This window comes from Artemia franciscana, chromosome 6 (genome assembly GCF_032884065.1).
Source record: "Artemia franciscana chromosome 6, ASM3288406v1, whole genome shotgun sequence".
In the NCBI taxonomy this organism is placed as follows: domain Eukaryota; kingdom Metazoa; phylum Arthropoda; class Branchiopoda; order Anostraca; family Artemiidae; genus Artemia; species Artemia franciscana.
The window spans coordinates 14,646,139-14,668,463 of record NC_088868.1 but is presented as its reverse complement, the minus strand read 5'-3'; the positions used below and the strand labels follow the sequence as shown (position 1 = coordinate 14,668,463).

Below are 22,325 nucleotides of genomic sequence, written 5' to 3'. Positions count from 1 at the left end.
ACGCAGTATTTTGTTTTGGGCAACATCCCCTTATCCTGGAAAAATATAATTGCCTGTTCTTTGGTCCTTGCCAAACCCCATATCTTAATTTGAACATTCATGGTGAGACACTATATTCTATCACTACTCAAAGCAAACTAACAAGTGTCCTCAAAAATCGCGTTAATAATGAACTAACATGAACTAGGTCAAGAATCGTGTTAATAATGAACTTTTCTTTGTTTTTGAGATGGTCAGCCGAGGCTAAAGCTCCCAATTTAATAATTCACAAATGACCTTCACAATTTTGCTAATAAAGTGTTCTATTTTCATCATATTTCATTGTCACCAAACTTTACTTCTCGAGTGTGTTTTATATAATGGACAAGTACCAAATTGGGATTTGTTTTTTTTTTTTTTTTTTACGGTGTTAAAAGCCTCAGGGCTAGTGACCAAAAATCTTAGTGCTCTAATAAACGTATTTATTTGTAATTTACAAATTGTATCACAACTTGAAATTCTCCGTTTTATAGAGAGAAATAACTGGATTTCCAGAGTTCACCTTACAGTAGATATGTTCTTCATTTCGAGTAATACTAGTTGGGACCAAGGTGTTATCTGCCAAGTCAATCCATTGCTTTGTATGCTGTTTAATGCTTTAAACTTATTATTTTTATGCCTCAGTTTTTAAGATAATTTTAATTGTATGCTGAAAGTTACTGATATCACTGCTCCTGTAAGACCATGAAAAGCGTTATAGATTGGTTTGTTGTTGTGAGGCTATGTACTTACTTTTGACTCCTAAATTAATATTCTTGTTTTTATGCTTGGCTTTTGTATTTTCAGTAAAGCGATAGTTTTCTCAAATCCTGCAAACATAGGGCCATATCACCAGTCGATTTATTTGCGCTAGTTTTATTGATATATGTTAAATAGGCTGTAAAGTAATAATTTTTGTTAGTTTTAAGTTTCAACTTCGCTCTTTACTTCCCTTGGAAAATCTTTTTTTTTTATTTATACAAGTAGAATCACTTCAGGGACTGGAAAATTTCCTTAATTCAAATTGCGATCGTTTAAAAAATACGCTGAATCTCCCGATATCAGTTCCTTGTCGCATCACTACTTCAAGTATCGCAGTGGCCGGAAAAAACATAATCTCTTCTAGTTTTTGGCTGTGTCCTTCTATCTGTATAATTATCTCATCTGTTCTTCAATTTTCGTCTCAAAATCTAAACAAAGTTAAATTTCCCCAGGTTAAAAACACATCCCTAGTGAGTCACCTCGCTCAGATTGCAAAATCCATTCGAAATGAATCGATACTCTGTCGTGCCTATCGAACTATCGGCAATTTAGCTGAGGATAAGGACCTTTGCTCTGCCTTTTTTGAATACAAGACGTCCAAAATTATTATGGAGGCTATTATCGGTGGTGTACTAATGCATGAAGACCTGCCATTTTCCTCGACACGCAGGAGAACTGAAGAAGACTGTTTAAAACTTGCTTGTCGTGTAAATGCCGCCGATATTCAAAGCCTAAAAAATAATGAAGATGAAAATAAAGAACAGACTGGAAAATTGAAAAATGAAGAAACCATCCAAATGGCAGTGCGGGCTCTCAGGTAATACCTTTTCTGTCTTTTTTTTTGTGCTAGAAATCTGTAGTAAGTTTGAGTAATTTTATTTCTGTATGTCTATTCATTGCAATGATACTCAACTAGCACTTTTATTCCTAAACTACTTCTACTATTGCTTGATTCCTTTGATACATACTCATCTATTTGTTAATGCAAATTAAGTCAAGCACAATACTTGTCGCTTATAAAGTAAGCGCACTAAGGGCAACTCAAATCACAAACTAGACACAAGTACATTAGCTTCGAGCGATAAATTGCCAATGATCTTCTAGATATTCGGAACGTAGATATTAGAAATAAATGGAGTGTGATGAGCATTTTAGAGGGAGGGAAAGAGCTGATCCCTGAAAACATTTTTACAGCAATAATACGCTTGAATAGGCTTTGAGGTGCTCATATTTGGTTTTGGATGGTAATGGTTGCAGATTTGGACTTCCATCTGAGAGTCAATATAAATGAAACGTAATTGCTGTTCTATTGATTAATAAGAGCATCCAACCATCTGTTTTGCTCTCCGCGCCCCCAGTCGTCCCTGTGGTACAAAGGCAAAATTTCAAGAAATTCAGAGTGGCCAAAACGGCCAAAAAATATGCCTCTGGAGGTGATACGATACTTGCAGCCATTTTGAAACTAAGACTTGCTGGATACATTTAGGAGACCGGGGACTAATACTATTACCATCACTAATACAGTGACTAATACCACTGCTTCTACTACCATCAACCCTGTCACTATTCCTGATAAGCTGTTCCTGCAACGACTTATCCTACTGCGTGTGTTATTGCTTTTATAACGACCACTACAACTATGATTACTCCTATAACTCCTTCGATGACTGCTCTACCTCTCCTACCATGACTACTACCTAATGATTAAGCACCGAAGCTTAATGATTATATCAATTGTGAAATAGACTCTCTACCATTTGGCAGTTTGACCAATGATTATATTAGATTCTTGACAAAATCATTGAGCTAGTTTTTCCCCTGGCTCCTTGTGTTAGGCCTTATTAAAATCCAAATAATTCAACGATTGATAATTTCCATGTGGCTGGAGATCTCAGATGGAACTGATAGGGGTTCTCTGTCTTTTCGTTTGAACCAAAATTATGTCATGATTGGCAACCTTCATGAAGACGGACCAAATAGGGTTAATAGGTCCGCTTCCTCTAGCCTCATATATGTAGACATGTTACCTCCCTTTCGAATCTGGATCATTTAGGAATTATTAATATAGTGATTTAACGGAAATTAATAGATTACATTTCATCAATGGGTAAATCAGTTATGGAGCTGGGGAGATAGGGAGTTTTGGGGAAGGTCTGGTGCCTATGATAAGCAGCGTGTTGACCCTATTTTGAAGGTTTTGTATATGAAATTTTATGATGGCATAGATAATGCTCCTGCATATGGAGGTATCGGTTATCGAAAGGCAGTAAAAATGTTGGAACTAGTGGAGTCTAGGGTAATTGTTTTTTGTAGGATTAGTGTTGGTACTATAATTAATGCTGCTATTAACACACCATTGCAAATATTGCTACTATTAATATACTGTGAAACTATCTTGGATCAAAAGGAACAAAAATTAAAAAAAAAGAGAATATCAAAGCTCAAGACGACCATAACTTAACTCATACAAGGAGTTGAGCTTAAATCAAACTGAGGTCACTTTATTTTTGTTATTAAACAAAAAGAAGAAAAAAAACTTCCCGAAAAACTAAATGTTTTTTTTTTATCTCCTATGTAGGTCAAATGATTTGTGTAGTTCTCTGTGTGTTTATACTGAGTAATATGCTAACTAATGAAAGATCTAAAGCCGAACTTGTCAGCCATAACGAAAGCAAAGAGAGAAGAAGAATCTCCAGATAAAGAAAACAAACTAGACTACGGCCAATAAAAATAAAAAGAGAAACTAAACCGACGCGGATATTTCGCCTGTATGAAACAAGGTGTCGTCAACGCTATGAACAAAGATAAAATCTAAAATAATCTGTAAAACCATAAATTAAATAAAATCTAAAACTAAGAAATAAATAAAAAAAAACAATATCTATAAATACAGTTGATGCTACTGTGATTGAGCACCACAGAAGTTAATTCGAGTTACTTCAATGAGAACACTGAAGTGACTCGAAGTTGACACTAGTCGCTTCAGTGTTTTCATTGAAATAATTCTAATTAACTTCTCTGGTGCTCAATCAGAGAAGTATCAATTGTTTATATAGATATTTTCTATTCATTTCTCAAATTTAGATTTTATTGAATTTTAGGTTTTATAGATTATTTTAGATTTTCTCTTTGTTCTTAGCGTTGAAGACGCCTTTTATACAGACGAAAGATCTGCGTCGGCTTAGTTTCTCTTTTCCTTCTACTGGCCATAGTCTCGCTTATTTTCTTTATTTTGAGATTATTTTCCCTCTCTTTGTTTTTAATATGTTAACTGATTAAAGGTTACCACTTCCGCTATTGGGGATGGGTAAAGAAGGCTATCACTAAGCTACTCTCAAAGAGAGGATCAGCACGCCATTGCACGTATGTTCAGTAATACTTTGATCCTCCTGATCTACATTGCTTTGCTTTTCCTCCCTTTGAGTGTAGCTGAGTAAAAAGATTTTGGCAGTCATCTCAGAAGTGTGAAATGGTCAGGTACGGTCTGTAGGCCTGACAGCGATGGAAGGTTTTCTATTTTAAAGACGTTTAGACTTTTTTATTATTTCTGGAATCGTGGTTGTATTTCTTTTCGTGATAAATAGAAGCGTTCATTAGACATATCGTTTCTCAATTCTTATTTGCGATAATTTCTTGATGTTTTAAGTTTAACTTATTAGAAGACTATTTCTGCTCGATTCAGGTTCTAAACTTGCTATTTATTTTCCTAGCACCAGCTCTTTTTCGTAACTTAATTAGAAAAGGCAAGAAGCTTGAGAGGATGCAATAAGAATTCAAAAAACCGTTGTATGAAAATAGTGAGGATATTAATTATCTACTCAAGAAAATATCATATTTACTCTTTTTTCAGAGAACTTGGCCATACGAAAAGCCAGCGTCGGACGACTTTCCATGAAGGACTTTTACTTGTCCTCACGGAGGCATTGAAGTCCGAGAGTCCTGCAATTTTGAAAATCGCTTTAAAAACGTATAGTCACTACTTTTCAGAAAACTGTAACATTGAAGAGTGGGTTCAAGCAGCAAAAGACAAACTTCATTCGTCGAGACTTGACTGTCAAGACCAACTGTCCAACTCCTATTTGTCAGTTTTGCATTGTGGGGACTACGGAGCAAGTAGAATTCTTGAGTTGTGTGAGAGCGACGATCTCAAAGTACGGGATACAGCAACATTTCTTCTATGTAAATTGAGTGGAAAGGATTTCTTCCGATGCAAGTTCAGAGCGGGAGGAGTATCAATTTTGATGACGAAAATTGATATATACCCAAAGAACAGCAGAAGTAAGATTTGCTATTCTGTACACATTGGGGCTCTGTGCATATTCAAAAGTATAGGGCATTAATTCAATCAGCTTTATTTTGTGGATATTTAATGCTCTAAAATGGCCTTTTTCTAAGTTACAAAAACTAAATGAGTGACCAGATTTATTTAAGAAAGCTTTGAGAATTAATACTTGCTCTTTGTTTCTTTTCTTGGAAAGAAGGAATAAATTCAAGTGGTTACTGGACGGTTAGTAGTAATAGAAATTTATTATCAAAAAAAAAAAAAAATCAGAAACAAAATGTATCGGTAGCACACCAAAAGCGTCGCTTGCGAGGGTGTGCCACTAACGAAAAAGAAAAAAAATAGAAGGAAGAAACACAATAAAACAAAATAAAAACAAAAAATAACAAGTATAACCTATAATAAACAGAAAGGCGAAACCGTGTCCCGAAAAAAAACATACATAAATAATTCATACACAATACAAAACATAATATCGTGATTCCAAAGCAAAAAAAAGCAATAAACAATTATTGTCAATTTAGTCCCGTCAATCTCAGTCTGTCTCGAAGGTATACTTACCAAGCAATCCCACACGTAGCTCAGACTTAAATCGACTAATGGGTAACTCCTTGGCGCTTGGGACAAGCTTATTCCACAGCTTAGCCCCTCTATAAATAACTGGAAAAGCAGTCCTACTTGAAACTAGGCGAGGAACCTCAATATCTTCGTTTGTCTGAGTTTCGTGACAATGAACGTTGGACCTTCCCTGAAATATTCCAATAAAACAGTCTGGAAGGCACTCATAACAATACTTATACATAAAACATAGTGTATAAAAGTCACGCAATCCAGCTGCAGGTATTATATTAATTATATTGTACATTGATCTGGTCGAATCCCGGTTCTTTATTTCCAAAAATTAATCTAATGCTTTTATTCTGCAGTACACGTATTGGGCGAAGTATTGAGGGGAGAGTACCAAGTCGTACAGACGAACACTACGGACGAATTTATATATGATAATGCCATCTCTGTAGTTCTACCCTTCCTGAAACCAAATTGGATTGTATTTAACGGTTATAATAAAAATTGAGATATAGATTGGGACGGAAGAAGAGCGTGCACGGTTTTGTTGACCTGAGGGAGCTTGGTGCTGCAGTGAGTTAGTAGTTAGTAGTTGTATTCATGTTACCTGATTTGAAAAAGTGTTGAAACATAAGGGAAACTAAGTGATCTTTTTTTCCTGTCATTTTTCTGCAATACTCTCTCACTCTAAAATTTGTCTAAACAATTTTACAACTCATTCATCTTTAAAAGAAACTGAAGGAACAATTTTACTTTTTTATTAGCTAGCCTTTTTATTTCATTTCTGTTCGTTTTTTATATAATGTCCACCATTAGAATATTGAGGAGACTCCCACCCTCATTTGCCCCTTGCTTTTTATGATAAAGCTTAACTTTTGCACAAAAAGACTTTGGAAATAAGGGCTCATTTAGATACGAGGGTGCACTTTAAACAAAAAAATAGAAGCTTTCTAAGCGTGACGAAGGCCACCTTTCCTTACTCCTTAATTCAGCTTTACAACTGATATCTCCGAAACTTATGTTTTCCATTAAAACAACGTTTCCACAGTAAGAGGGCTATCACCCCCAGCCCTCAGAACCCGTATTGAATGAATATTTCAAACGTATCCTTCCGTTTTTAGGGGTATCAGGCAGACACGGATTTAGGGTATTTTTTTTTTGGGGGGGGGGGAAGCTTGTTCAAACTTGTGAACGTAATGAACTATGTTTGAACTGAGAAAAGTATGTTTTACTGACAAATTATTTCACAATAGAAGCATATTAAAATCATGAGTGCATTGCGTGTCTTGGGCTGGTTAATCTATTTTAGAATGCTTAATTGAAACACAATGAATATAGTAATGTATATTCTTCGGAAGGGAAGGGGAGTTGGGTTAACCCTATCTATTCTCTCCCCCTGGATTCATGCCTAGGGTTAGTAAGGAGGGGTAAATCTCCCTTTCATATCTATCAGAAGGACTTGATTCGATCAGAAGAAATAAATTGTCATATTTGTTTTTTTTTTAATTTTGATATTTATTGACATGAATCCTCTCAACCCGAGATTCTCAATTAGAAATTGTGTCCTCTATTTATTTTAAGCTCCTAGAAGGGTTACCATGTGACCATACATGTTATAAATATTTAACCTGGAACCAACTCCCATCAAGGGTATCTTCTATGGAGCCCGAGTAAAAAGAAACTTGACTCAGTTTAATAATGAACCCATCTCGGCATTGGATATAGGTTTTTGATAGTTCTAAATCGGATGTCTTAAAATTTTCGGCCTATAGAACATTGGCCCTAATCGGCCCAAAATTTTGTTTTAGGGGACAAATGGCAGGGATTCACATTTCTGTGTGGCAGAATCTCTTTTATTAGGCTGCATAAAAGCAGGACTAGAGATTTTAGTTTTAGGTGAAATAATCTTCTACGTCAATCAATGTAACTGGTTACGACCCCTGGGAAAATAAAATTCCATGGAGATGTTTCGGTTACTAGTGGCACAGCCTTTCTTTTCCTACAGTTTACAAGGAACTGTTTGATAGAAAACAATTTTCTCATCCAGAAAAGTCCACAAATACGTAAAATTAAAAAAGAGTATGGATTATGCATAAGTCCACAACTGCCGAAAAAATAATTAATTATAAAAACTGAAAGAAAAATAGCTTATATTCAGAGACTTGGCAAATGTCCAATTAGTGAATCATAGGTAAAGTTGTCTTCTTTTTTTTCTCTGCATAGTTTCAATAGTAGTTGAAACATAGTTTTTCTACATAGTTTTCCCCTCCTTAATTCTTAATTTTCTCTCTTTCTTTCTACCATTCAGTGAGTAAAATTACTTGTCTTAATTTGTGGACATCCTATTTGTTTAGCCTGTGTATTATTAAATTCCTTTAAAATTCATACTCATCATTTATGTATAACATATTCCATTTTCAGTTTGTTTTACGGTTTGGGTTTTTTTTTTGTTTTTTGTTTTTTCTGGTCTTCTTTGAAGCAATTTTGGCTCTATGGCAGCTTATGACAGACTTTTTTAAAGTAAATATCACTAAAAAATTTAGTAGTAAACATAGATAATACTTTTTAAACGTTTGACACTCCCACACATATGCATCTGCTCATGGAATAGTTTTTTGCTGGACTTAGACTGATTTGTGATAAATTTTTTGCGTTCTCTTTTAGGTTATTTTATCAGAAAAATTAAATGTTTTTTTTTTTCTTAAATTTATTTTGATCTAGGGCTTTTTTGTTAAAATCATTTTTTTTATTTCTTTCAAGTAATAATTTTAGTGCTATTATTAATGCAAAGGAATTTAATACTAATAAACAATTTATAGAAGTTTTGACAAGAGCCTTTTTTCAACATGAAAATCTTACTAGTGTCAAAATTCTGTATATGCTTCCTCTTTAGTGTATTCGATCTTGAACTGGATTTTAATGTTAATGTTTTGTTTCTTCATTTTGTTTTAGTTTGGAAGAACTTGGTACATGCTCTTGCGTTTTATACCAGGAACAACGTAATAAGTCAAACCGACCAAAATATGTTAATTGTGTTATATAACGCTATGACAGACTTAACGTTGTCAGATGAATTCCGGAATTTTATTCTGAACGCGTTTTTGCAGCTACAGTTCTCTGAGGACTCCTTAAATACCCTCTACAAACTAGGGCTGCATAATAGCTTATTGCAAATAATCGAAAACTATGCGATAGAAAATGAGTTTGATGGCTGCTTTACTGTAAAACCAAAATCTGAAGTAACTGAAACTGTTGCAGAAGAAAGTGAAAGTGGTGAAGAATATGATAGTGATTTGTCCAAAAAAAAGAAACAGTTCAGTATATCAAGCCCAAGCTTTCTTGCAATCGAGGAAGAGGTTCGTTCAAGAAGGGAGAAAAGTCCCGGGGTTTATAATGTTTTTGGTATACCAGTTTCTCCTAGTCATGAAGTGGCACCGGATGGTAGCTCTTCCCCTACAGGATATATATCTAGACCTGGATGCTCCTATTACTCCCCTCCATCAAGCCCCTGTTCTAGTCTCCCTCTCAGTCCATCGTGTGATGTTTTTCAGAGCTATGATTATGCAAGTGAACCTGAAAGTAAAGAAGAATCAAGTGTGGTGGATAGAGAAGTTGAGAGGAAAAGAATAAAAAGAGATGAAAGTATTCTGAACCTGGACAAGTTGATTCGTCAAAGCCAAGAATCATTAAAAAGCTCCAAGATTACTGTCGATGATAGTATTTCAGCTCCTTTAGATTGGAGCTTGAGTCTTCTAAATAATATCCACTGGAGAGTGGGGAAAACAGATCTTAAAAATGATTTAAAAGCTCTTAAAGTACTTACTACATATATCGACGCTGTGAAACAACCATCGCTCAGATGCTGTAGTGTACTTAGAAGAATCACAAGTAAGACAAGCCGTCTTTCTCAGATCATTTCCGAAGGCTTTGTAACCCATTTGGGTAAATTGAAATTCCAATGTAATTGTGACAGACATAGTAATAGAAATCAAATTGCTGAAGAAGCTCTGAAATCAATTTCAGCAGCAGCTGCCACTCCCTACGGTTTCCATCAGATGAAATCCTTGCTGGAATCAGATTTTTCGAATGTAGCAGTTTCTCTGCCTTACCTCAAAATGTAAGCTTACTTTAGTACCCTTTTCTCTGACTTTGTAATTCACTTCTCACCAAAAATCTTGGACAAAAATTGCTTGCCATGTTTTTCTTATTTTATTAGTAGAGCAATATTTTGACTAACGAATGACTAGTGAATGTAGGCTTGAGCAAGAAACCTAGGAAGCTCTGAGACCTAGTATGATTTACCAGACTATTTGAAAAAGACTTGTTCAATATTCGACTGTATTTTCTGTGACATTTAGCATCAAAATTTTGCACCTGAAATTTCTAATTTGCATTATAATTATATGTAGGGAGTAAAAGATATAATCTGGTAACACCAACCATATGCTCAGTAACGTTTTTGAGTACCCGAGGCTGTTTTATAATAGCTAACCTTTGGGAAAGGCTTCTAAACTTTCTAAAAAAAATAGTGACTTACTTTCTAAACTTTCTATTTGCAAAAAGTAGAACTTTCTAAAAAAGTGACTTACTTTCGTACCTGAATTTTCTAATTCAGGATTGCAATTATACAAAGGTAGTAAAAGAAAATCTGACTGCGCTTGTCAATTGTTCTGAAACATTTTTGGGTAATTGAACCTTTTTCTTATAGTGGAATTTCGCAAAAAGTTAGACTTGGATGCCAAGTTTTTATATAACTTTATTAACTCACAATTTCACTATTTATCTTGAAGAAAGTGGTCTAGAAAGGCATCCTAAATAGCAATATATGTTATTCCCATTTTCTTTCCTTTATTTTTCATCTTTGTGATTTCAGAGCAAGATGAACCCGTGTAGCAGCACTCTATTTACGTAAATGAGAGCCCAAAAAATTTTAGCTTCTAGAGGAATCTGTTATGCAAAATAGCTAGTGTTCTAGAAGATAAATAATATCAACACATATGATTTCAGTGCCTTTCAACATGTTTTAAAAAAAAGTTTCTGAGAAGCTGAACAATTTTTGCCAATCTGTGAGTTGCTGTTGCCAAGTTTTCAGGTTTCTCGAATATAAAACAAGCCTTTTAGTGTAGAAATTGCTTTATCGATAACCAGTTCTTGTCCTATTATGATATGACGCTTATCATATCTTTGATAGCTCAATATAATCCTTGGCATATTTGGTAAACTCTTGAATCTGTTGGTCAGCTTTTTCTCTGTTTTTATATTTTGTAGCGTTAAAAAAACAACAAAATTTCACAATCTTCAGCACTCGTAGTAGCCAACAGTGAATCATGATTTGTTCAGTCATACGCTCTAGTTGAAAGCAAATCGTTTAACTATAAATTTTTTTTCTTCAACAGCGTCTTGCTAGCAATAAAAGCGAAGTATTTTGGAACAATTTTATAGGGATAGGATCGGCCATTTATTTTATAAACTATTTTTGTATAATATAGGCTACTTTTGGTTTCCACCTTTTTGTTGTGCAGTTTTTTTTCTTTTTTATAGGCTTCGTAGAGATTGGTCGTTTTATTTTCTTTTTTTACGTTTAATAATGTTCTATTTTTTTATGTTTTATATAAAGGCTTTAATCTTCTAATTACATATTCTAGAGATGACCGAGAGATGCTGTACTTGTTCGATCAAACCTTTCCAAAATTGATAAATATTAAGGATAACACAAGTGTTATAAGTGCTATCCGAGAGTATGGACGACGATTTTTCCCAGTTCATGATTCAATTGTCAAGGCAAAGAAGAAAGCCCATCTGTCTTGTTGTGTTGACGAGACGAATGTTTACTTTGTTACGGATTCGGGGGAAAAAATTGGAGCTAAACGGGAGCAAATAAATTCAAAATTTGAGGCTATGTTGAAGTTTCATGCTACATCTGAGATCCCTTGGAAAGACACAGACGCCAGGCTAGTGAAATATCTTGTACACTATGTCTCTGGATGTCGTAAAACTATTCATAAATGCTGTGCTCTGAAGGGCTTGAAGCTAACAGATAAGGGTAAGCTTCTTCACCTGGGCAGATCTTATTTTGTTGATGATCTTGTTAGTGACATTATGTTTGATTTGGTTTCATCAGAAGTTACACCTGAAAATGTTGCCGAGCTGTATGTAAATATTTTTTCTTGTGATATTGGAGATTTTGAATCTGAAAAAGTGATCTTTCTGAGAAAAATAGTGGACAGTAATGATCTAGATTTGATGAGAACTATGTTGAACTCCAATTTAAGTGAACATTTTTTGGGAGTTATTCGTGATGCTGTTCATGAGCGTTTTGAACGCTTTATTGGAAAATAAGTGTAATCCGTTTGTGTTCTTGACCTAATCCTTAACGTTTTAATAATAATACTCTATTCAGATTTTTGGGGAAATACCATAAGTGCCATCCCCATTTTTTATTTTATGTGACAAATCATTCTAAACCATTAGCTACAGAGCTACGAACGTATCCATCCGAATTATAAAGGAATTTTGCCATGTTGGTCTTTTCTTGTTACATTTAAAATAGTACAAATTTTCAGAATTTATGACTAATTTAGACCAAGGGTTAATATTTAAAGAAGATAGTCAAATTTAAACAATTCATCAGCCGTTTCCCTTTTATCTGTATTAACGTTTTAGTCTGATTATCCAGAAACCATTCTTTGGACATGCGTCGCATTACCGATTTTCTTACTTGTAAAATTATTCGTGATTTCGTTTTTTCTTCTGTAAAATTGGAAGAATTAATTTGAATACATTTGTGGATCGATATGATCGAGTTTAAATATTGACCTGTTAAATCTGGTTCTTACTCTATTCGGGAAAGTTTGATCTCGGTTTGTACATTCCAGTGACTACTCTCATATGTACAAAATTTAAATTTTTGTTATTTAAACTTATAGGCTATTTAAAAGCTGATGTTAGTAAAAAGAACATTCTGAGCTTTATTTGATAGTCACATTAAAGTTGAAATTTTTTTGATACTGCAGTGATTATCAGGTATTATCAGGATAGCCAGGTAATAATTTGTCGTAACATAGGAAATATATTAAGCAAGTAACTAGGCTTTTTTTTAAGCAAACATTGTACGCTCCTCTACGTTTTAATCATTAAGTATAAGGTATTACTTTGAATGCACTCTTTCAAAATGATCACTCTTTCTGCAAGAGCTGGGTGTATTAATTCTATGCTTTTGATTCTATAAGAATATAACAACAACTTCCTACTTTGTGGCTTAATACATTCTTCGCGTCTCCCCTTTAGCCTGAAAATTTTACAGTTGTTCCCTTATTATTGTTTTCCTTATGAGAAATCATCTGACTTTTGAATGTTGAAGGACTTTTGAATGTCGAAGTCTAATTGAAAGAAAAGATGCAACGTTAGATTAGGAAGAGTTGCTGAACTTCATATTTGGTAGAGTATCTATTTAAAAAAAGGAGTCTTCGAACGTGTATAGTCTTTTATTTATTCAGTTTATTCAGCTCTGAATAAAATAGGGTGGGATACAGGCGTGAGTAGCTGTGTTGGACTTCAGCGTTTATATGCAGCTATGGGTTGTTAGTAAAGTAGTATTAATATTCCTTTTTTTGGGTAAATAACTCTTATCGTGTTTGCAATCGCATTTCGGATATTTGTGCGAATTGTGGCAATTTTAATCTGTGGTGGGCGTTAAGTTATTCGCCTAGTAGTGTCAAATTAGACGGGTTAGTTTTATTTTTGACGGAGATGGAAACTATGGTATTTTATTAGAGGTGGAAACTGTGCCACTTTGTGGATACAAAAGATTATAGCACTTGGGGCTAAGCTTACCTTTTCTTTGGTTTGTCATATAAATTTGATTAAAATATTGGAGAAAGTAAGGTCTGAGAAACGATTTTTGTCCTATTTCCATTTCAGCAAAGGATGTAACGTGACGCGTTTTTCTTATAAGGATTCATGCCTCTAATAAGAAGATGTTTCGTATAAAATTGTAATTGAAAACTCGTAACAATCTTATCGTAACCATTACGCTTAGGATGTAAGTCATGAAACGTTTATAATTTTTCCCTTGTTATTACACCCAGCTAAGTGCTTTTTTAAATGCCTAACAAAAGAAAACAGAAATGAAACCTAGAGGTCAGTAACTTCCGCTTCTGCTTTCCCATAAAAGAACACCGCTGGTGTAACTCATTATGCATAAACTAAAGTCATGGGTAAAAATCTATACTCTATTGTAGAGCCTTCTTTTAAGTATTTTTTGATATTTTTTTAGGTATTTGTAGGAATATAAGTATTGGAAAAGCTCTTTGAAAAAAAAAAAAAACTTTTTTGGTTTGTGCTTCTAATCTCAACCGTTTAAAATGGTGTGTATTTAGAAATTCATACTGTTCGGTAATTTATGTGTATCCTGCTATTTTTTTTTTTTTTTTTTTTTTTTTTTTTTTTTTTTTTTTATTATTATTATTATTATTATTATTAGTTACATAAAGAATGGTGCCAAAACTGGTAATAGTTTCATAGAGAATGGTGCCAAAACCCGTGTTTGTTGTTCCGGTTCAAATTTAATCTCGACCTAGTGAGGAATGATGGATAAATAGTTTATTTTGCCAAACTATTTGTCAAACAAAATGTGCCTAAGATGGTTCTAATATGTTTAGAAATCGAAATAACTTAGAAGAAATAAATGGCGACAAGTTTTTCCTGATTTCCTTTAGTTTGGTTCTAAGTAATGACGTAGTGTGATATTAAATCATCCCATGCCGAAGTTTAACTGACTGTCATATTTAGAAGCGGAATATTGGAATTTATAGCGGATCATCCCCCCCCCTTTTTTTATGAAATGTCGTATTGTCAGATATTGCTAAGAACCGTGTATGGTGCTTAACTTTTTTTTTATTCTATTTATTAACTGGCAGTCAAACAATGTGTCGACAGCTTAAACCAAAATTTTAGAAACTTCTAAATGTCCCACATAATATACGTTACATTGTTTGAAATTGTTATGTCCATTGTGTATCTCAAAGAGAATTTAAACACTTGAAAAAATAACTCTGTTGTCCCAATATCTGTTACTACGCTTCTTGTTTGAGCTCTCAAAAACTATGAACATAGCTCACAGATTAATCAGTTGGAATGTAACTCACACATTAATCAGTATAAAATGGCAGTCTTCGAGGTCTTGGCAATTAACATAATCAAATGCCTTTCAGAAAAATATTGCTTTTGCAAGAAGGATCCTAAAAACTAGTCAAAATTCTTCAAGGGGTTCCTAAAAAGTAGGCTCAGCTACAAACAAACACGACTTAGAAAGAATAGGGAAATTTTCTCAAGACGTTGTTTCCCTATTGTCTCTTATGTTGTGTTTGTTTGATATGGAAAGGCAGTGTGGTCTTTGTCGCTATTTGGCTCAGCTGCAATTGTGGATCTGCCCTTAGAGGCCATTTCTCTCAACAGTTGTTAAGCTCGCTCTTCTAAATCGACTCCCTATATGATTTAAAAGACATTCCTTTTCTTTAGTAACTTCACTTTCAATGATAGGCAGTATTTTTGTACAATCAATGTGTTCATAAGAAGTACAAAGTTACGTTATGTAGTATAGGCATATTTTGTTTATTTTGGCAAATCAATAAACATGCTTGATTGTTTTCTTGGTAGTATAATTCGGCTGTCTTCTGCCAAACGCTAGTGCATGAATATTTCAAATTTTGAGAGTCAAAATATTGACTTTTTTTCCTTTTTTGGGACAAGACTAATTGATGAAGATGTACTTTTTTTTTTTTTTTTTTTTTTTTTTTTTTTTTTTTTTTTTTTTTTTTTATGTCCCTGTTTGATTTCGATTTTGGACGATTGGTCTAATCTGTTTCTAGTCTCATAGATACTAGGTCGTATCTCAAAAAGCATAGCAGAAAGAAAAATTCTGACTCTACCATTCGACTCGCCTTGTGGAGACTGAGTGATATCCTCAAAAGGTTCTGTGTAGTTTGCAGGTTTTGGCAAAAGACAGCCGAATTACTAGGCTAAATTTTAATGTTTAACATTTTCTATTTTCTGTATTGATGGCTTATTAGTTCGATGTTTATCCTGGTGACATTCAGTATTTATAACTTTTGCCGTTTCATTATCCATGCCTTCTTTTTTTCATTTAAATAATAAATAAAGAAATATCTAAAAAATAAAACATAGAAAGATCTCCAAGTGTACCTTTCAATTTGTGCCTAGAAGAACCTCGATACCTTGTGGTGCCTTTAGCATTGAATATTGTTGACTGACTATTTTTTGTCATAATCTATGGAACCAATTGACTTCTGAATTTCATAATAATAATAATTTTCATTATTTATCACAGAACGATCTTTCTTTTTTTAAACGGAAGTTTATTCAAGTGATCTATGGTATCTATATAAATGTCAGTTGCATATTAGTGTAAGTTATTATTTAAGTAGGACGAATGATTCAAAAATGTCATGTATGACAAGGACCAGTAACCAAACACAGTAAGAGGGTTAGACACTGAGGAGAGTCATCACCCCTGATGTTTGTCCAAATTATCCTTTCTTAGATTTTTTTTTTTTTTTTGGTAAATTCACTTTTTTAGGTTTTATTTTGTATTCTTTTTGGAACTACTACTACCACTTCTAACAACTCACTGCAGCAACTAGCCGCCTGAGGCGAACACAGTTACGTACGCTCCTCCTCTATCCCTATCAATTCAAAGCCTCTCTCTTTATGCACTCCCAAGAATTTTACATAATAATCAGTGCATAGTAAAAGAACTGATTTTTGTTAATCCTCACTATTATAATAAATTTTTGAAATTTTTCAAAAAAATTTCAACTTTAATGTGACTATCAAATAAAGCTCAGAATGTTCTTTTTACTAACATCAGCTTTTAAATAGCCTATAAGTTTAAATAACAAAAATTTAAATTTTGTACATATGAGAGTAGTCACTGGAATGTACAAACCGAGATCAAACTTTCCCGAATAGAGTAAGAACCAGATTTAACAGGTCAATATTTAAACTCGATCATATCGATCCACAAATGTATTCAAATTAATTCTTCCAATTTTACAGAAGAAAAAACGAAATCACGAATAATTTTACAAGTAAGAAAATCGGTAATGCGACGCATGTCCAAAGAATGGTTTCTGGATAATCAGACTAAAACGTTAATACAGATAAAAGGGAAACGGCTGATGAATTGTTTAAATTTGACTATCTTCTTTAAATATTAACCCTTGGTCTAAATTAGTCATAAATTCTGAAAATTTGTACTATTTTAAATGTAACAAGAAAAGACCAACATGGCAAAATTCCTTTATAATTCGGATGGATACGTTCGTAGCTCTGTAGCTAATGGTTTAGAATGATTTGTCACATAAAATAAAAAATGGGGATGGCACTTATGGTATTTCCCCAAAAATCTTAATAGAGTATTATTATTAAAACGTTAAGGATTAGGTCAAGAACACAAACGGATTACACTTATTTTCCAATAAAGCGTTCAAAACGCTCATGAACAGCATCACGAATAACTCCCAAAAAATGTTCACTTAAATTGGAGTTCAACATAGTTCTCATCAAATCTAGATCATTACTGTCCACTATTTTTCTCAGAAAGATCACTTTTTCAGATTCAAAATCTCCAATATCACAAGAAAAAATATTTACATACAGCTCGGCAACATTTTCAGGTGTAACTTCTGATGAAACCAAATCAAACATAATGTCACTAACAAGATTATCAACAAAATAAGATCTGCCCAGGTGAAGAAGCTTACCCTTATCTGTTAGCTTCAAGCCCTTCAGAGCACAGCATTTATGAATAGTTTTACGACATCCAGAGACATAGTGTACAAGATATTTCACTAGCCTGGCGTCTGTGTCTTTCCAAGGGATCTCAGATGTAGCATGAAACTTCAACATAGCCTCAAATTTTGAATTTATTTGCTCCCGTTTAGCTCCAATTTTTTCCATTTTTTTTTTTGACAAGGACCAGTAACCAAACACAGTAAGAGGGTTAGACACTGAGGAGAGTCATCACCCCTGATGTTTGTCCAAATTATCCTTTCTTAGATTTTTTTTTTTTTTTTGGTAAATTCACTTTTTTAGGTTTTATTTTGTATTCTTTTTGGAACTACTACTACCACTTCTAACAACTCACTGCAGCAACTAGCCGCCTGAGGCGAACACAGTTACGTACGCTCCTCCTCTATCCCTATCAATTCAAAGCCTCTCTCTTTATGCACTCCCAAGAATTTTACATAATAATCAGTGCATAGTAAAAGAACTGATTTTTGTTAATCCTCACTATTATAATAAAACTGAACAAGTTGTTACTATCCGAGTAGTTAGTGGTCCTTTTCCTATAGGAACAACCTGTATTTTATCAACTCCTTGTATACACCTTAAGATTATTATACGTAGACTTTTAAAATGACAGTTATAAAAACCTATATTCTTCTTTTTATCTACAATTGGCTTTAAATTAGTCAATCCAACTTATATGGGCTGTAACTGTATACGTACTGTATGAACTCTAGGTTCCAATCTTTTTCAAGTGGCTTTAAAAAAATTAACTTCCGTCTTATAGTGTATCGATTTGTTTAAGTGAAGTTTGCTTGTCAGATTTTGTTTACTTCCTAAACTTAAATTGCAATATATACTAGTAAACTGCGTTTAGAGTATTATTTATGTTTTTTTTAGTATGTCGACTCTTTCCTTTTGTGAAAAATAAAACTGCTTTTGAAGGACTTCTCTGTTGTTTTTTTTTTTCTTTTTTTAATTGAGAGTACACGACCAATTTGGAAGCCAAATCGATGAATGCTATAGAACGAATGGCTGTCAAAAGTGACGAAAAAATTCACCGTTCCTTCATGTTATAAATTACCTATCCTTTGGTGGGAAAACATTTTTTTATTTTATTTTTTCTTGTATGCAAATTGCCCTTGATAGCATTTTTCCATGAATTTAGTCGAATCAGCTTTTTAAAAAAATGAACAAGATTTGATATCTTAAGGTGTTAATCTTTAGATCGTTTTGGCCACTGAACAATTATTTGGCTTCGAGTTGATTTGGTTTCAAAACGACTCAAATATGTAATGCTTAATGCAAAAGCAATTATTTGAGCTTAAATTTAACACGCAGAATAAACCAATAAGGAGATCAGGGAACACCGGCAAAAAAAAACAAAAAAAAAAAAAACTATAAAATGGATACTGTCCAATTTCAAATGTTTGTGGGTCCTTGTCTGAAGGGAGACTGTAATGAGGAAAACAACCTGCCTGTTTCGGACTTTTTCTAAATGTCATAAAAAACAAAAAGGTTGTCAAATCTGTCACAAGCTACGAAAAACCCGGAATGGAGGACCCATTTGTTTTTAAAACAAAAATTTTGAAAATAAAAGCTTCTAAAAAGTAGTTTTTCAAATAAACCTATAGAAACATTTTAAAGCTTAATGGAGCAAAAAAAAAAAGTCCTTAAACAATCAAACACTTTGTGGTAACGAATTGTAAGTAGTGGCTCAGCCTAAAAATAAGGGATGATTAAAACAAGGAATTTTCCTAACAATGGATGCATCCAAGGAATTGGCTTCTTATGCTGATTCCAATTATGTAAAATTCATTAAGTTAATGATACCTGTCAAACATTTTTTTTTTTTTTGAAAAATGTAAAAAACAAAACAAAAGTCAAGTTATTTAGATGAAAATCAAACCATCAGGTTCAACATATCAGATAGCCCTAGTAGAAAGCTTTCAAGCTCTCATCTACACAGATACGGAATTTTGTATTTTTTCCCAGGTGAAAAATCATGGATTCGTGTATATTTGTTGTTTTTTTTTTTTGTTTTTTTTTATGGTTTTCCACAGGAGTAATCGTATCTTACCTACGGTCCTAGAAGATCCAGAGAGGGCTCTCTCGAACGAAAATCAAAAGCTTTAGTGAATTTTTTTAAGTGACCAAAAATGTCAGAGACTACTGGCCCGCTTCCATGCCTCCTTTTCCTCCGAAGATATCCGATTAAAATTTTGAGACTGTCATTTTGATTCAGAATAGTTGAAAGATCCAATAACCATATCCTTGGGGATGACATCCTCCCTAGTCCCTTGGAAAATGGCTGTAATTTACTATTTTTGCCCTTTGCTCAAATTAAGTATTTGTTATTGGCAAATATACGAAATATTTTGGAGGGGGAATTCTCTTTGGGAAAAATTTTCTGTGAGGATAAAAGTTCCTGGTTAGAATTTTCCAGACGACATATTACACGAGGGGGAGGGAGTTAGAGAATGAGTATTTCCAGGCAAGGTTTGAGAGACGATCGGAAATTGAATAGAAAAAGTTTTTTTTTTTTTTCAACTGAAAATGAGGAGCAACATCAAAACTGAAAACAAACAAAGATTATCTCGTATATAAGGGCTGGATAACCCTTCTTTAACCATCGATTTTTGGGCTGAAGTTCAAATTTTTTTTTACAATTCTCTAAGATTGATTTTAAAACACATTAGAAGTTGAATTTTAATTATTTGAATTCGAATTAGAAGTATTTTTTGTATAACTTTAAGACTTGAGCGTCAAAACGACGAAAGATTATTATCAAAGAATAAATGAAACCCAAAAAACAGAAATTAAAATAGATTCAAACAGAAGCCTATCTTCGATTTGAAACTGATGCTTGCCTCTTTGCTTGCTAGAACGGCCCTTTCTAGTCTAAAACAGAAACATGGTTCAGTGGAACGAAAAGTTAGGCACACAGTTTTAGATAGTTCTTTTCGACGTAGGCTATAAAACTTTGCTTTAACTCACACACTGTAGACCCAGCCTCAATTACTATCGAAATCATCCTTTTTGTCCTCTGGCAAGATTATGCTTATCTTTCAAAAAAGCAATGTCATATTCATTAAATACTGACCTAAGATCCACATTTTACATAAAACCTTGCTACTTTCTAGCAAAAAGGCTGAAATCAAAGGACAAAAGATAAAAAAAAAAAAAAAAAAAAAAAAAAAAAACAGGACAAAACCAAAGTGTTGTTCATGCGATGTAATTTATGAAACTTGCGATCAATATTATAGCATGTTCTATTAAGGAGGACTTCAATATTGACCTTGCAGATACTGCTCTGCTTGTCTTGAATCTATAACTAGATGTTAATCTAATGGGTTGCATCTTTGTATAAATATCTTTGTAAGGACTACAGGAATCTCAGCTAAGCTCTTGGATAATATCTTTTCTAATGCTTAATTCTATTTTCATAGGGTCATTACTAATAATGTGTCTGACTACTTTGGAGTTTCAGTTCATTTCAGAGTTACAACATAGGAGACTTAAGGTAAGGACTCGAGAAGGATTATAGTGAAAAATAAGGCTATAATGATGATATTGAAATATGACACAGGATAGGCAAATTGGGATGAGGTCTGGATGAAGTTCATGACGCAAATTTGAAGTTTATGTTATTTTATGAGGAACGGCAGAATTTAATCAGTCGAGTGGTTACATCAAAACTATTTAATAGATTAAACTAGAGTAAAAACATTAATAAACCTGAAACTAAAAAATAAGGAAATATATAAGGATCATGGAAATAAAATGTTTACAATTTTGATAAATGAAAAAATTAATATTTTAAGAAGAAGTTTAAAGAGGTAGGAGTATACCCTGAGAAAGCTCGGGGATTAATAAGAAATAGACTGGATTAAAGTTTGATAATGTACCTGATGAAATAGTTAGTGCAATCGGTTAGACTTTACTGTCGGAAAATGATATTTGCGATGAATTTCACTGTTACTTTTCAAAAAAATTGCGAATCTGGCTAAGTTGGATGTACTGAAAAGTTATTATCTGGTATTTGAGTCTGTATTGAGGGATTCAGTCGATATATCGCATCGCCTTCGACTTGTAACAGTTTAGGAAGTTACATATTTACATGATTGTAAATTGCAAACAACCCCATGTGGCTGCATAAATTTGAACCCTGGATAAATATATAACAAACTATGAGACGAAACTGTTTTTTCTTATTATTTGCATTATCCTTAATCTTGTTGTACCCTAAGTGTTAATTTAAAGGACCTACCACAGTGTTGGACTTTTTATATTCAGACTTCTAAGTCAGTCAATCCATTTTCAATTCTCTTGGGGATTGTGCATCTTCTTGTTCTTCACTGTCTTAATTATACAATTTTGCCGGTTTACGGTTGCAAGAAAAGCCATAGACTGCGTAAACTGAGTCTTTCATCTTCTACATTTGGAGAAACCTCTGCAGAAGAGAGCGACAACGAACACGAAGGGCCGTATTGGTACCGGCTGGATATCCATCCTTAAAGTGCTGGGGATAGGCGATTCGAGTATCCGCACCTCCCACAGGTCCAAAAATCGTTGATGATTGTGATCCCAAGAGCAAGTTCCATTGTGAATCCACCCTGCATATTTCAGAAGTTTTGGTAGATAATCGAATAAGGTTAACAACCTTATCGGAAAAAGGTGGAAGATAATGGGAAAAAGAAAGCAAGTGTCCCCACAAAAAAAATGGAGAGAACCCCTGTGCGGGCTGCGACATGAAATTAAAACCTGATGCTAAAGCAATGTTGTGTGACGGATGTGAAAAGTGGCTATGCATTTCATGCATTGAAATGACAGAGTCCAGGTACAACCTTATAAACAAATTAGGTGCTGGATCATCATTCTCCTGGTA

At 33.7% G+C, this 22,325-nt stretch overlaps 1 protein-coding gene and 1 long non-coding RNA gene across 8 annotated transcripts in view; one reads left to right on the top strand and one right to left on the bottom strand.

The window, feature by feature from the left end:
• The window catches only part of LOC136028086 (uncharacterized), a 55,851-nt gene that overhangs the window by 18,457 nt on the left and 15,069 nt on the right, over positions 1-22,325 (top strand). For 5 of the 7 annotated variants that reach the window (XM_065705698.1, XM_065705702.1, XM_065705701.1 and 2 more), the window contains 4 exons: positions 1,233-1,597; positions 4,631-5,058; positions 8,582-9,746; positions 11,275-18,384. In XM_065705698.1, the coding sequence (XP_065561770.1) occupies positions 1,233-1,597; positions 4,631-5,058; positions 8,582-9,746; positions 11,275-11,968 (2,652 nt within the window). In that variant the 3' untranslated portion in view covers positions 11,969-18,384. Of the gene's footprint in view, positions 1-1,232; positions 1,598-4,630; positions 5,059-8,581; positions 9,747-11,274; positions 18,385-22,325 lie in introns of those variants that run through there. The other 2 variants (XM_065705704.1, XM_065705703.1) reach the window with 2 other exon arrangements.
• On the bottom strand, positions 1,381-21,796 carry LOC136028088 (uncharacterized). The gene is made up of 3 exons (XR_010617738.1): positions 21,708-21,796; positions 5,624-5,810; positions 1,381-1,511 (listed from the first exon to the last, which is right to left on the bottom strand). It is a non-coding gene; the product is annotated as an uncharacterized LOC136028088 (long non-coding RNA).